At 38.7% G+C, this 16386-nt stretch overlaps 2 protein-coding genes across 11 annotated transcripts in view; one reads left to right on the top strand and one right to left on the bottom strand.

Moving 5' to 3' along the window:
• ADPRHL1 (ADP-ribosylhydrolase like 1) overlaps window positions 1-16386 on the bottom strand; it is a 400125-nt gene that overhangs the window by 133622 nt on the left and 250117 nt on the right. The gene's annotated exons all lie outside the window — the stretch shown is intronic.
• Window positions 1-16386, top strand: part of MCF2L (MCF.2 cell line derived transforming sequence like) — a 147447-nt gene that overhangs the window by 76227 nt on the left and 54834 nt on the right. For all 10 annotated transcript variants that reach the window (XM_052705836.1, XM_052705833.1, XM_052705832.1 and 7 more), the window contains one exon: window positions 9907-9990. In XM_052705836.1, coding sequence (XP_052561796.1) covers window positions 9907-9990 — 84 coding nt within the window. The remainder of the gene's footprint in view (window positions 1-9906; window positions 9991-16386) is intronic.

Below are 16386 nucleotides of genomic sequence, written 5' to 3'. Positions count from 1 at the left end.
AATAAACCACTTTGTGAGTACTTGGCTCCTGCTTTGTGCACGTTCTGGCATCCATGAAGTTCTCAACATCCCCTTTCAAGCCATTAGTTTATACACTGTGACTCTATGGAGAAATGTGCTTGTGTCCAAATACCATTAAATATGTTGTTTGTTAGAAGTGATTCAATTCATCCTCACTTTTGTTGTTACTCCTATGGTTGTTATTGCAGTGATATGCTGCAGAGATGAACTTAAATTCCTATTTCAGTACTTCAAGCAAAAATGCTGTGTAGGGCTATACCACAGCAGTGCTGGCTGGTAATATTCTTTGAACATGTGCAGAATATGTTCTTACAACTATCTTCTACCACTCTACTGTTTTCTAAATGGGGTTTCCATTTGCTAATCAAGGCTGAAAGCATGCTTTCTTTAACATCTTTCTTCCAGAATTCTGTTCAAAACCAGTTTCTGTTAAGTAGAGTTTCTAGGTATTTGTGCAGCTGGTCCTGCGAGTGTTCGTTTCTCAGTTAAAGCTTTGCAGTATGCTTTGAGATGCATACTTTTCTGTAGAGAGAGATGGAAGTCAAGGATTGCGCTCAGGAAGCGTCCTTGGCTTGGCTGCCTGAAAAGTTATCTATTTTAGGGTATGTGCTTAAAGTGATAATAGACCTGTAGTTCTTAAGATGCACTGAACGCGTCTTGTGATTTGCAAGTTCTTCTATTTACAGTTGGTCTTCATGGTTGCTATATTGATTAGACTGTTTTTCCACCCCTTTGGAAGGCTTTAGTATTTAAAAAGCCAGCTGCATGTAATAAGATTTAATGCTCTGAGAGAATTATTATGGGAGTTTTGCTAAGTCCAACACTTCTTTAAATTATATGGAGGTTTTATGATAAAGTACTGAGTAAGACGCATCTGGGTCAATCACCTTCTTAACACTTGAATATTTGCTAGGAAAGTGTTCTCTGCTGCTCTGTCTGCATGTAGTATTTCTCTGCTTGAAATATCCTTTGCTTTTTGCAAAATCTGGACCTTGGAGCTGATTTTAAACACTTCTAATACTTCATAAATATATTTATGCTATACACTCAGTACAATTTAGAAGTCTTTAATATTCCAATGCTGCAGTTTTGGCAATATCATTAAATGTATTTTGAGGGCATGGTTCTTAGCAGTCTGAAACCATTCTGCAAGAACAGAGAAGTGCTTACTGGCAGGCAGAAGGTAAGTTCAGGCTTTCTTCAGGACATCTTGAAAAGGGAGTGAGACTGTTGTGTTAGCAATACCATGTCATGCGCACTATGTGAATTTTTGCTTCTGCATTGTGGGTCCATGTTATGTCTTTGCTGTCTCTTCTCTCTGCAAGTCCTCTTTGCTGCTGACAAAAAGTTATGATACAAAGTGGCTGTGTGGCGTGATTCAGAGTTCCTCATCTCAGTTTAGGAAGGGAATAATTATCATGACTTGAAATAGCACAAAGGGCATCTCTTTTTCACAAAAATAAACTAGATGTGCTTAAGTACCATATAGAGAAAAAGGACACTGAAACGAATCAGTAACTGTAACTCTTTCAGATTTCTTACAAGAACTGAAACTTTTCCCCCTAACCCCTTCTGTAATTTAGTTTAGATTTTCCTCAAGAATAGGGAACGTTAGATCTTACTGATTCTTATGTTGACTTCTTAATTACTTCACAGCTTTCTTCTAGTTACAGATTACCTAGTGTTCAATCACTCTTGTAAAATGACTACAAATTACATGCGTTAAGTCCATAGATATGACTGATTAAGATTGAGGAGGTGTTGGTTTTTGCCTTCTCAGTATCTTGTATTTCTGTTACACACAGAAGAGAGAATAATATTTTTTTTCTGAAGATTGTGCTTTGAGGTGATGTTATATAGGCAAACTAGAGCTTAGAATTCTGTTGCCTTCTGCAAAAGAGTGGTAGAAAAAAGAAAGGAAAAAAAAAAAAAAAAAAAAGACAAGGCCATCCTTCACAGTGTGTAAGTTCTCAAATCCAGGACTTTTAGAGACATGTTTGACAGTGCTAACCAAGATTTTGGTTTCTTTCAAAGTATGCTTTTGAGCAGCTATTTCACTGTCTGAGCAAAGAAAAAGTGGACTACTGTATTTCTTGTCTTTTCATGCCAGCTCAGCAGCACTGTATTTGCTGTACACTTCAACAGTTTTTAAAAGAAGGATCAGTGATGAATCTCCATGCAAGAGATCAGACCATCATCCTCTCATTTCTGCAGATAGTGAGGTGCCAAAGCTCCAACCCTGTGATGTGAAAGAACAACAGACGAACAAGTTTGATTTTTATTTTTTTTTTTCTGAAAATACAATAACAAGAAATAAGAATTACTTGAATGAAGCAGTATTTTGGTAGTCATACGTAATATAAAGACTTTAGTTCTTCTGTTTTTGCACACATAGGGGGAAGTTATTGACCCCTATATTTCATTAGAGAAAGTATGTTCTTCTCTAGATGTGATTAAAAGAAATTCCCCAGTTTCATTTTAATGTAGTTATTTAAGTATTACCAGATTATGGGTTATGGAAAGTGCTGCAGAAATATCATGGGCTCTGCTAAAGATCTCAGCAGTCAGGAATTCACAGGCAAAATGCTTGAGTGAGAATTGAGTTTGCAAGTGATGTTCCCTCTATTATAAGACTTCAGATTTTCTCTGACAGTACCAGTTCTGAGTCTTAGCTCAGTTAGACCATTACTCAACACTGAAAATGTATGGGGCTACAGAGTGGACTGTTGTAGCAGTGGACTATATAGTCATACTGCTGTGGCTTGTACTGTAGTAATAGGCTGTAGAGTCCTCTATGTCACTGACTCTCATGGTAAGGCCTTTTAAATTATACTCTATTAGCTTAAAGGGAATCAGGAGCCATACAGAAAACAAGCTGATGTTAACAATGCCACAGAAGTAGAAATTACATAAAGCATGTTTTAGTTAAAGGTGTCGAGACTTGAAGATTGCTTTTTGTGATTCGGGGCTCTTGAAAATACATTATTCTTTCTGACTAGGAAGGAAAACAGGTCATGTGAATGTTCTGTAGACTTTTTTGTAGACTAAAAATCTTATATGCCTGTCTCATTTGAAATATTTATTGGACACTAATATCCTACAAAGCTATTTGGAGTGTTAGGTTGCTTTATTTCAATTTTTCCTAGTAGTTGAGATGCTGGCGCAGGTGATGAATTAGCATTTCCTGCTTGCTGGTTCTCCAGAAATTTTCACCAGAAAGTTGAGAGAATGTGGTTTTATCTAGATAATTGGAAATGAAGTTACTGTCCTTAGAAGAGAGGGTTGTGATTTGCACGCTGATTCATAGGAATTGGTCTCCTGCGTTTTCTGACCTTTTAGTTTGATGGCAGCTTAGTCAAATAAAAGAGAAATGAGTTTTTCCATTGGGTATCTTGGGCTGGTGAGACGCTGATACTTGATTATGTATATTTCTATAAGATAATTGTAGCCAGGTTGGACTGATACAAATAGTGCAAGATCAGGGCAACTTGGTCAATAGCTATTAGGGTTCAACATACCTAACCATGGAGTTTGCAGGGATCTCTTTAGAATCATAGAGTAGCTCAGGGTGGAAAAGACCTTAAAGACCATCGAGTCCAACCACAACCTAACCATTCTACCCCAACAATCCTCTGCTAAAGCATGCCGCTGAGCACCACATCCAAGTGGTTTTTAAACACATCCAGGGATGGTGACTCAACCACCTCCCTGGGGAGTCTATTTCACTGCTTAACAACACTTTCTGTAAAGAAGTGTTTCCTGATATCCAACCTAAACCTCCCCTGGTGTAACTTGAGGCCATTTCCCCTCACCCTGTCACCAGTGAGAAGAGACTAGCCCTGCTTTCACTGTAAGCAACTTTCAGATATTGGAAGAGAGCAATAAGGTCTCCCCTCAGCCTCCTTATTCCATTTTAAATTTGGAGAGTTGTCATTGTTTTGATCACTTTCTTAGTTTTACATGTTGGTGTGCGGATAGAGGGCTGTCATCGCTAGCTCTGCTTCTCTGGCCCTTCCTGCTATGGGGGCTACACAAGAGATGACTGTTAGTGCTGGTGGGTTGGAGGGGAAGACGGGTGGATAAAGAGAGAAGAATGAGGAAACGAAGAGTTTGCCTTTGGGCTGAGAGAGATGAAGGGACTGTTCTAAAAGTCATTATCTTGCAATTATACTTACCAGATGGGAGGATTGCTTTAGTAAAAAGATTCTTCAAATGAAGACCTTTGTCATAAAAGGCATTCAACTCTTTGGGTGGGTAGACTTTACAGAGAAATCAAAAACAAGACTGATTGAGACCAATCATCTTTCTTCAATTTAAGGCATGCATTTAATAGAGAAGCTCTTGTCGCATTTTCAGGACAATCTTGCTGGCTCAGCAAGATGAGGCAGGAAAACGATTTCTATGTTGCTTTATGATGTGTTACTGGATGCTGTGCTGAAAGGCATAATTGGGTCCATGTGTGTACAAAAGCACAAACAGGGTGGCTTTCAAGCTGATATAAAGTGATAGCCATAGGATTTTGTACAGAGCTACTCGTAAGGGTGGTATAATTACCACTGGCTTGGTGGGAATCAAATCATCTTCAGCATAATGTCGATACAGTTTGTTTTAAACTCATCTCTGGTATTGTGTTGTATGAAAAAGGTTTTGCTTCATGTCAGACTAACTCTGAATGAGATAAGCTTTAGTTTGGTTGTAGAAGAAAGAGGAGCCTTCTTACTGATAAGAGAAAACCTTAACCTGAGTGACATTGACCATTTTCTCAAATCCATTTTTCTTCAGGGCTTCCTCATGCCAGACAACTCAAAAATAAGTTACCTTTATGCTCTCATGATCAAACTATTAAACTGTAATCCTGTTTCACTTGAGATGTAGGCAATTGCTGCTGCTGATCTGGTATCAGATATCTCTAAGCTACCTTCCTCCCTCATAGATAGAGACAGCACTATTAAATCAAGATTTCAAATGGAGTTAGAAGTTAGTTTTAAAATATATTTCTCAAGAGACACAGTCTTTTCTATGTAAAAATATATGTATTTAACTGATACCTCTACATTAGTAAGATGATACTTCTGTCTTCTCTTAGATTCAATTGCAACACTAGCTCTTGTGTTTTTTTTCATCTTTTTTTTTTTTTTAAAGAACCTCTAGGTGTTGGCTTAGGAAAAAAAAAATCTTTGTGTTCCCAGCTGTTGGGCGTTCAGTTTTAAAAATAAAATAATGATTTCTAAAAAGTGGCAATAACTTTAAAAATCTTTATTTTACAGCAGCTACAATATCAGATGTGCTGTGAATCTTGAGGGCTTTATGTTAAGCAAGCTACTCAAGAAATATCTTTAAATGAACTCTTAAAAAGAGAGTGAGTGGAAAGACTGGATATTCTAGCATGCTGTACTGTATACCTTTCACATACAGTAAACTAAACTCTTGGGTATCTGTTTGAAAACAGTGTTAGAGAGTCAGTGCAAAATTAAAAATAGTCATGGTCTGCATGAGTATTATTTCATGTAAGTGTGCCCTTAAAAATTCCTTAGAAAACAGATTTCTTTAGTAACTATTTTAATATGCACTTAATTAGCTTCACTAAAGTGAAAATAGTCCCTGAAGAGCAGAGCAGGTGGCGGGTTCTCTAAAAATGCTGTTTAAAGGATATTATAGAAATTTAAAGGATTTAAATATATCATTTTCTCCAGATCTGTGAACCAAAGGAGCATGTGTCCTTGTAGATTGCTCAGCATGTGCAAGCTTCCATTACCTTCTACTTCTAGTAAGGACACCACGTATCCGTGTGTTGATGGAGAAACTTCCAGCAAAATCAGATTGAACTCCAACTTTTGAATAACTCTTTATTTTGGGGGAATTCTAATTGTCCCGCACTACTTCCTTTATATATGATTTCAGGGCTTCTTCCCTGAAAGGACACAGAATGTTGGAGAGGGGAGAGCTGGCAGAGATTTCTGTCAAAATTCATGGGAAGAGCTCTTGGGAGGGCAGGCTCCCGAGGAGACTGGGGAGAATTAATTGTTCTTACAAGCATGAATAGTGACTTGACAACCATCCTCCTCACTTCTGAGGCTTCTGGAAAATGCTTTAACAGTTTTTCTTTCTTAAATAATTCAATTTAGCTCATCAGAAAACATAAAAATGACTATTAAATTCACTTTTCAATCCTTATTGGCAGATAATAAGATTGAACATGGCAATGCAAACAAGAATGAACAACAGATATTATATATAATATTAAATCCAAAATGCAATACTCTTGAGTAAACTTACAGGTTAGCTTTCAAAGGCTGAGGAATGTTTTATTAATTATTGTCAATGGCAAGTCTTTTCAGTAGTGATCTTCTTACAGTGTAGATGCCTGGGGTAGGAAGTTCAAAAGTGAATCCTGCTAATGTCCTATAAGAAAAAGAAGCAAAACTTACCCCAAGCAGCAATAAGTCTAACTTCTGGCTAAGCAGAATGCTGAAGCATAGCACTGAAGCAATTAGTATTTCCTCGCCTGTACTGCATAAAGATTACGAAGTGATAAGATGCAGAACTTAATTTCCAACGAAGGCTTTGCAGTCCATATTGAGCTCTGTAGCTCTGTAGTGTATATAAACTTTATGTCATAGCTTGTCAAACTGTTTTAATGGCACTCACGAGGAGGATGTTTGGGGAACATCTGTGTAAACTGCAGTCCACACAGCTGCAAAGTGGACAGACGAGAAGACTTTCATTTCAGTGAAACTTGGCTTGGGTGTTGTAGTATCAAAATAAATCCAGTCACATTAGTGTATTTGGGGCACTTTGGCTTTTGCATTGCAGCTGTTGTATCATCTACTGCATTTGCATTTTTGGCTTCCCTTCATCAGATGTAGAAGGGCAAGTTTGTTGTTCTTCAGCTAAATATATGATAACTTTTATTCTTTAGTAGATATAACTTAACAGGTGTTTTTTTTTTGTTTTTTTTTTTTGTTTTGTTTTTATTGTTTTCCTATCACCAATAAGAGTGGTGAAGACACAACTGCTACTTTTCACTTGTCACTGTAACTTCAAGGCTGTATCTTTTAGTTCTGTTCAATTGTGCTATTAGCATGCATAACTTTTTGGATTTAGAAGATTAGTTTTTATCCATTAGATGGCATACGGAAAGAAGGATATTGTAATACTGTAGGTAAAATTTACACCAAACATAATAGAGAGGCAAAAGCAAATTCCCTGACTCATGACTTTTATACAAGCTTATTAGCTTTCTTAGTCTCATGGATGTTCTCGGTTTTTAAGTCTTTAGTTTTTGATGGTTACTGTTCATTCAAGTGCATATGCTTGCTCTACATCCTTTGCCATGAGCTTTTGTGGTTTTCTTAGCCCATCACTGCTGCCGGGTTCAAGTGCATCAAGTGCATCAGGCTGCTGAATGCTGACAGCTTGCAAGTTTCCAGAGTTTCATTTTCTCACTTCGTTTTACACTATTTGTTATCTCAATTTTCTTGAATTATTGCAGGTTAGCCCTGATCTTAACACACAGTCCACTTCCTGAAGCCTGCTGTGAAAGCAAACAAGCAAGCATCAGGTGAGGGGCAGTGCTGTGGCAGAGGGAATGCAGCAGGACAGGCTCCAGGAGGCTGTCAGTCTGTGTGCAGGCACTCTGGCTGTTACGTGTGACTTTAAAATGAGACTTAAACTTTGGGAAGGAAAGTACTGTGCTTTCAGTGAAAGTTTTTGATCTCAAGGCTGTGCTAGTTGCAAAAGCTGTTGGTTTTGTCACAGAGAACAGGGGACAACCAAAACAGTGCTCATGTATTTGCATGGCACGAGTTGGGACAGTGATGTGACAGATCATGCAGGCATGCCAGGAAGTAGTGATCTTTATTGAACATTATGTCTGTCAGACACATTTCCTTGACTTATGAATGTCTTGCATACTTGAATGTTATGCGTCAGATATTTACCTATGTATTCAATACGTGTGTGTATATATATGTATATATGTATAATGTGCTTATGTGATAATAGGAAAAATTACTTCTGCCTGTGACTAGAAGTGCATTACAGGGTGCTTGCATTTTTCTCCTTTTTCCTATCACCCACTGAAAAAGTTGACATTGATCCTATCATACGATGTGTTCAGGTAAAAGTCCCGCTTGTAGGGACTGATCTGCGGAATCAGGGGCTGGCTTTGACTTAAGTACTGCTGTGGGTAAGCTCTTCATATTTAAAATCACTTATATTTAAAGAAAAGAAAAAAAAAATCTGTTGACCCTGGAGAGAGAAACAGAAATGAGTTGGCCGTTTGAGATTAAACTTGTAAAAGGTTTGTTTCTACTTCTTCCTTTAAGACATTAAGATGATGATGTAACTGAAGGTCTTGGAGAAATGTAGCTTGACAGCTAGACCTAACCACTTAGGGATCTGACAGTGTGGTATGCAGAGGTCTTCTGGTTCAAGCAGCAGTTCACCGGATGCAGAAAAATAGCTCTGATTGGTGTGACCTTGACAGTGATCACAGCTGGTCCACTGTTGGGCTGGCAGGAAGGGAACAGAGAAGTTCTGTTTCCCAGTATAAGTTAGTGCTTATCTGGAAGAAGTAACTGCACATTTCTGGGAGCTGTTCTCAAATAATCATATTTCTTAGAATTGTGCACACTGGAGAATCGCTCATAGAAATGACAGGGAAATCCCTGCTTTTTTTGACATTTCAAAGGTCTCAGTAGGGATAAATCCTGTCCTCTAGAATCAAGCAGTACTTCTGCTTGATCAGCTTGTACTTCAGGTCTGGTAACATTTATCTCTATACTATGTCTGTATATTTTTACTTACATTTTCTATGCATTGAGTACATTTTCTGTGGTTGAGTGTTAGAAGTGAGTGTATCTTCATGACACTTAATGTACATTACAAACAAAAAAAACCTTTTTTATGTAATGGTAGATTTAAAGAGATGTTCCAAACCGAGCAGTAAAAAATGCTAGGTTATTCTTCCACTGCTTTTCAGTGAGGCTAAAAAGGCAGAATAGTCAGGGTTTAGGCATTTCAAGAGTAAAACCGTTTCCTTGCCGGAACAAGGTCATAGTTTAGTCAATGAGGCAACGCTGTCATGCCTTGGAAATGAAGGTCTTTATTGCGGTCAGAAGGCTTAGGTTTCTGCTTGACCTTCTCCTTCTGGAGGAAGTGCCTTGGCTCAGATTCTGTGGCAGAAAATTGAAAGTATTACACTTGCCAATAAGCTGGGATAGAAGGGCCGCATACAAGATGAGGCAAAGCTTTTACACAGCTAAGTATGCATATGTGCACTTCATGGGAGCTGTATGTCCAGTCCTGTCGGGCCTGCCTCATGCAGAACAGTGCAAGGGTTATTCACCAGTGAAATTTCCCTTTGGAAGGCAGTGATGTTTTCCATAGCTGCGTGCTGTTCCTTCCATAAGGGCCGCTGAGAAGTTCGTAGGTGCTGGAACAATTGTAAGCATCCAGAAGTGTGGGATGGCTTAAGCAAGGCCTGACAAGCTGGGTGCCAAGGTGTACCTGTTCCTTTTTCATATGAGTTGAGAAGGTTTTTTTAAAAAAAAAAAAAAAAATTGATACATAAACTCACTGTTTAAGATTGTTCCTAAGGAATATTAATTTCTCCACGTTTGGTGCAGAGACAGGCAGTATACCTTTCAAGTGTCAGCAAATCCACACGACTTTTAATTTTCTTTATCAATGTGCTTTATGAAAAGTTTATGAAAAACTTATGAAAAGGCAAACATTTGGAAGTCTCCCAGTATTTTCACATAGTTTTTCCAAATTAGGCTATTTCCTGGGTGTTAGTGTTCTAATGCTGATTTTATTTTACTTACTCACTGCTGTGAAATTTTACTCAAAACAATTTTGCAATGCATTTTTTTTCTTCCACAGATGAAATCATGCATCAGGATATCATTCCCCTCTATGCAGCAGATATTCATGACCAGTTAAAGAAACAATTTGCTTATCTGTCAGGTAAGACTATGATGTTCCTTTATACAGATACCGCTTGTATGTACGGATGGGCCTGCTGGGCTTTCACAGTTTGTCTTTCATGTGTAAGAGAAATCTGTTCTTTATGAACAACTCAGAATAGTCTACAAAGGCTCGTTACTACGAAAAGAAATTATTTTTTGTTTCTTAGTTTTGTTTCTTTCTTTTTTTCTTAGTGGAAATCTTAAATTATCCTGGCTCTTGGAAAATGAAGTAGAGTGGGGTGGAACTGAGGGTCAGAGGAAAGACTACATGAGGGAAAATCATGGAATCATAGAATGGCATTGGTTGGAAAGGACCTCCCGGACCTCCCAGCCCACCCAGCCCCATCCTAGCCCTGGGCAAGGCTGCCCCCCTCCAGCTCAGCTGCCCAGGGCTCCATCCAACCTGGCTTTGAGCATGTTCAGGGATGGGGCACCACAGCTTCTCCGGGCAGTTGTGCCAGCGCCTCGCTGTCCTCTCAGTGAAGAATTTCTTCCTAATATCTAAAATAAAATTCCCTTCTTTTAGTTTAAAGCCATTCCCCCTTGTTCTATAACTATCAGACAATGAAAAAAGTTGATCTCTTCCTGTTTGTAAGCTCCCTTCAAGTACTGGAAGGCCACAGTGAGGTCTCCCTGGAGCCTTTTCTTTTTTTAAGCTGAACAGGCCCAGATCCCTTTATTTCTTCTCCAGCCCTCTGTTCATTTTCATGGTCCTCTTCTGGACCTTCTCCAACAGTTCTATGACTTTCTTGTGCTGGGAGCCACAGGCCTGTACTGTTAATGGGGCCTCAGAAGGCAGAGTACAGCGGGACAATTGCCTGTGTCTCTCTGTTAGTCACCCTTCTTTTGATGCAGCCCAGGATGCAGTTGGCCTTCCAGGCTGCAAGAGCACGCTACTGACTCACGTCCAGCTTTTCTTCCACCAGAAACCCCCAAGTCCTTCTCAAAAGAGCTACTCTCAAGGAGTTCTCCCAGTCTGTTACACATGTGAGATTTCCATGATCCACATGACACACTCTGCACTTGGCCTTGCTGAACCTGATCAGTTTCATGTAGTCCCACTTTTTGAGCCTGTTCGGGTCCCTCTGGATGGTATCCTTCCCTGCTATTGTATCAACTGCACTACTCAGTGTTGTCAGCAAAATGTATGGAGGGTGCATTCTATCCCACTATCCAGGTGGTTAATAAACATGTTGAAAAGCACAGGAAATAAGGAAGTGCTAAGGAGTTTGGTACATCTAGAGAGGTCTTTGAGCTAACCAAGCCCTTGTTGGAAATGGGGGAGCACAGTGTGACTGTGCTGATGTGCTCTTGAATTCTTGTAGGTCTCACCTAGGCTAAGGTGTTATTGGATCTGCTACCTGAAACTTAATGAAAGCAATGTTTCAATGAGTAGCACTGTCACAAGTTTCTCAGTAGTCTCAGTGCTGGGCTTAAATATATGTAGGTCTGGAAGGGGTTTTCATACCGGTATTGCTGCCTTGTTTCTGCAAAGGAACCTGCTTCTAGTCTTTAAAAAAAAAAAAAAAAAAAAAAAAAAAAAAGTTTCTAAAATCAGCACAGTTGTAATTACATAGCTCAGAATGTCTTTGATGTCCTTGGACTAACTTTGCCAAGTAAATAATGTGTTTGTGCTTGCAGGCATCAGATGCTGAGCTTGGTCCAATCCAGTGCTGGGACCATGACTAGCTGCTAATGGGTTAAGGGAGATAATGCTTCTGCTTGCTGATTAGGCTGATAGGCATCTGATGAGCTGCTGGCTATTTTTTTTGTTTTTTTTTTCTTGCCTTCCTGTATGTAAGTCTCATGCAGGTGTGCAGCAGTGAACTTACTCTCTCCCTCCCCCCTCTGGCCTTGTTGAACCTCATTAGGTTCACATAGTCCCTACTTTTTGAGCCTGTCCAGGTCCCTCTGGATGGCATCCCTGCCTTCTATTGTATCAACTGCACGACTCGACTCGGCTTAGTGTTGTCTGGAAAGGGAGAGCACGAGTAGCTTCGCAGAGCTACTCTGCCTCCTTCAGTATAAAGGAGGTTGTAGTCTCTAGGCTGAAGTTGGGCTCTGACTGTTCTTTTCTTCTCTGTTTATTCCTGCATGAGATGAAAAGGTGCCCAAGAACGAAATGATTTTCTGCTTTGCTTGTCAAAAGCTCTTTAAATCTCACTGTACTTGCTGGTGACTATTTATTATAACTTATTCTTTCCATATAAGCTGGACTAAGTGTGGGTCTGTGGTAGTGATTATTTCCTCTATAGGGTGATGGTATCGTGTGGAAATGGGAATTTCTTTATGAAGTTGAGTGTTCACGCTCCATTTGAAATGATGGTATTTAAGCTACAATTCTTTTCTTGCAATTTTTTTCTACTTTCTAAGCTTCCAAGCTTTTCAAAGTTTCCTTCTTAAACTGGCGCCAAAAAAAAATAGCTTCTAATGTCATTCAAGAACCAGCCTATCTAGGCAATTGCAAATAGTGCTTACATTTTGTCCCTCAGAAGTAAGCGGAGAACTGATGTTTACAGAAGATGAATAAAAAAGTCTCATGGAGTCCAATGGTAGTTTCTTCACTCCTAACATTCTTGAGTTCATACAGCCACAAGCATCGTCAGCACTCATTAAATCTACTGTGCAGTGGAGCTTAGTGAGATCAGCCATTTGTCATTCTATTTTACTCAGTTTAGATGCAAGGCTCATATCTCTTTTAACTCAGTTATTTTTGCCTGCTGTAGTAGGACAGCTGCATTACTATGGACTATAGCTATATTCTATTTTATTATTATTGGACAATTTGACTTATGCATTTTCATTTCACTTTGACATTTTAAAACAAAACTTTCATCCTTCAGTTTTTCAGCAAACACAGCCAAGTGTAATTGCATCAAGGTATTACTCTTCCTGTCGATGTTGAAGGCTCCAGCTGTGGCTCAGCAGTGTGTCTGCAATTGTGTGTTCAATCTACAGTTAACTGGGGCAAGCTCTGGACAAGGTTTTAAATCAGTTATTTGCAAAAGGTGAAAAGATGAAAAACATGATGTTAATATTTTACCTCAGGCCTAGCTTACTTTTTTCTTTGGAGTTTTTTATTTCTTTGGAACAAGATCTTTATTTTCAAGAATTGTTGCTATTCTTTTTGTTGCTGCTTGTCTATATTAGATATCCCCTTCCACATACACAAACAGACAGTCCTTTTCTACTTAGTTCACTGTTTCACCCATCTTACTCTTTCTTCTAGTTAGTTTTTGTGCAACCGTTTTTCTTTTCCATAGCAAAGGCTTTTCTGCCTCCTTTTCTTTCTTTTTCTTAAATCATCTCAAGGGACATAAGAACATTCATTCAAAACTCTCTGGGAAAATGCATATCTTGCTTACAGTCTCTCGTTTGTATTTTATATTTTCTTATATGTAATGAAGTTAGTGTAGATGAGCAAAGGAGAGACAGGTATCTCTGTATGCGCATCTTAAATCACGTATGTTATGTAATGTGCAAATGACACATAGGGCCACTGCAAATACTGAGCCAACTTTTTAATCTCACTTTCCTTTGAATGCCTTTTCAAGCATTGCACAACTCCAAAATAAAAAAGATATTTGCATTAAATGCAATATGCATGTATTGCTATTTATAGTTCTTCAAGCAACTTGCGTGTTTATTAATAGTTGTTTTTCCTGCAGTTGAGGAAGTTGTTATTGCTACTAGCTTTCAAATGCCTGATGGCTTTGGCCCTTTAAATTATCTTTGTGGATGACACGTTTCTCCTTGCTCTCTTTAACCTTATTTCATTGTCAGTGCTTTTGCTCTTTTCTGTGGAAATGATGTGGAAATACCTCCCTTGTTAAACTGCTCCATGGGCACTGAGTCTGTTTGAACTTGAAATTGTTTGAACTTGTGTGAATTCAGCATCATATAGTAGCATTTATTTTTAAATTTAAACATGTTTTGTTGCCCATATGACATTCAGTCTGTACATTATGTATTGACAGTAGAAGAGGTAGAAACATAGCAGTTTGTCTCACTCAGGTACAGACTTGACTGCAACTTAACATTCAGAACACTGAACTCTTAGTCTGTAGAGATTGAAAAAAACAAAATGAAAAAACCTCTCCTTTCTAAGCTGGTACTTGCGTATTTTGTTAACTACAACTTACTGCTGATCAGCCTGGGCAAAATGCAGCTTTGGAAGTAATATAAACAAACCTTGCCTCTCATTTCAAGGAGCAGATATTTTTAACAATTACTTCTTGCTTCTCTTTATTTTTTCCTTTGCAAAGGATGTGCTTTTATCCACTACTTAATTAAGTCTACTCTTAATTTCAGATGCTCTGAGTACTCCAATTACTTGAGTAATGTATTTAGAAAGGAGAAATTCCTTACCAGAAACATGATGCTCACTTGCAGGAAGCCAGTGCTTTCTAGAGCAGCATGTCTCTCACTTGCAGCAGTTGCAGTACCATCTATTTCAAGTTGTTATGTCAAGAAATCACTTTCTGCACTGAGATGTTAAAGCTGAAATTCTGTAGTATTTATTAAGAACACATCAAATAAGCTCTTTGCAGCAGTGAGACTCTGGTGACGAGAAGCACTCAAGCAGCCCTGGGAGGTATAGGTGTGTCCAAGCATTAAATCAGGAAAATACAGGAGTATTGGTGCTCAACTGGGTACTAACACAGAGGATAGAGTCATCCCCACCCACGATAACAAATGATGAGTACACTAGAAACTGTAAATTTATAGACTTTGTCAAGGCAGGATGGCTCTGCATTTCCCCTTGACAATTAGTGGTGGTCTGGGAACTTCCCAGAAGTCACGCTCCATGGTTCTGCTTTGAGGCCATGTCCAGCCAAACGTATTGTTCTTTTTCTTTTGTTTCATATGGCCTATTCATAGGAGTTTATAGAACAAAGCAAGTAACCAGGGGAAAACTAAAAATAATGATAACTAAATATAGGTATTCTAGAGAGAGCAGGACACTCTGTAGGCAACGTTCATTAACGTGCCTGAAAAATGCTTTCAGAAGAAATGAGAGAGGGAAATGCATTGTTCCCTAGAACACAGAGCAAAATGAAAACAATAACAACCCCTGTTGTTGTTTTTTAACTTAGGTTTGTGCTGTGAGCATCTGTGTAGCTAGAAGTAGCTCCCTTAACTTAGTGTTGCAGTGTCTGGATGTGTCATAAAGGTTGTGTTTGCAAACTCGTGATTTATCTAACAGTTGCATTTTATTATTGCTTAAATGAATCCAAAGCACACTATTTTCTGATCTTTGACTTCAAGAGCTGCATGGTGGAGCGCCATATTGCCTGCAACCAAGTAGATGCAAGTCAGATTCACTGTGTATTAACAGAAGGATATCGTTTGTGCTGTTGCAATTACCTGTGGCTTCAGAGGGAAATGGTGCTTTCTTTTATCAAATAAGTCTGAGTTCTAGTATTTCTTCTTTTTCTGTTGAGGCTGGATGCAGAGGCACTTGCTCTCATGATCAAATAGTGCTAGTAATACATTTTACAATGGATTTATACAAAATGGTCGAAGTTCAAGGCCGTAAAATATATACTTATCATTTTGTCACAGTCATTTCTCTCTGTTTTTCTTCTTTTTTTCAAATTGCCGAGCAAAGATAATTTTCCAGCACTGTCTCCACAACTCCCCCAGCTGTGAAATTCATGCAGCTGCTACAGTTCAACAGCTCCTATGTCCAATGTAGTTCCGTGAAGATATTTGCTTAAGTCATTAAGTCATTAGCATGACTTAAAAAAGTACAATAATAATAATGACACTGTATTGTGGCATATAAAAACGCGTGTGAAGTGCGTTTAAAAAGCTGTGGTGCAAGTGTCAGAAAAGTACAGATTAGGTGATCTATCTGCTCAGCAACCATGCTGTAGTGTAGATGCTTGGCTCTGCTTTACCAGATGTAGGTAGTCTGAGAAGCTGAACAGGAAACCTCATTTAAAATATCTTCCTTTAGCTTGTTTTGCCGCCTCTTCTAGACTGTCCTGAAAGCAGAGCAGAGGAGAGGCTTGCAGGAATTAGTCAAGTTGCGAAGGTAGAGTTTGGTTCAAGATAAAGATTTGCCTGCTTAATTCTGATTTTTTTTTTTTTTTCCTAAATCAGTTATTTGTTTTTCTCCAGATGGGTTGTATTTACTTGCATTTAATGCTTATCAAATGAAAGATGCACTGCCACCTGGTGTCTGAACTGTGTTCACTTCACATGAAACAATGTACATGGGGAAAAAAAATCCCATGTGCTGCAATAAGTCCTTACCTTTAAAACTTTCTAAGCTCAGAAGACTCGCTTATTCAGAATACATAGCGTCCAATCTGAGTACTGCTTAAAGAGAACAAGAAGTACAGTAGTTTAAATATTGGCAAATTGCAGACTAGATAAAAGGACCGAA

The sequence above is a fragment of the Tympanuchus pallidicinctus genome, unplaced genomic scaffold, assembly GCF_026119805.1.
Source record: "Tympanuchus pallidicinctus isolate F22 unplaced genomic scaffold, pur_lepc_1.0 scaffold6, whole genome shotgun sequence".
Lineage (NCBI taxonomy): Eukaryota > Metazoa > Chordata > Aves > Galliformes > Phasianidae > Tympanuchus > Tympanuchus pallidicinctus.
Note: the sequence above shows the minus strand (reverse complement) of the source record. Positions and strands in the feature narration are given on the sequence as shown.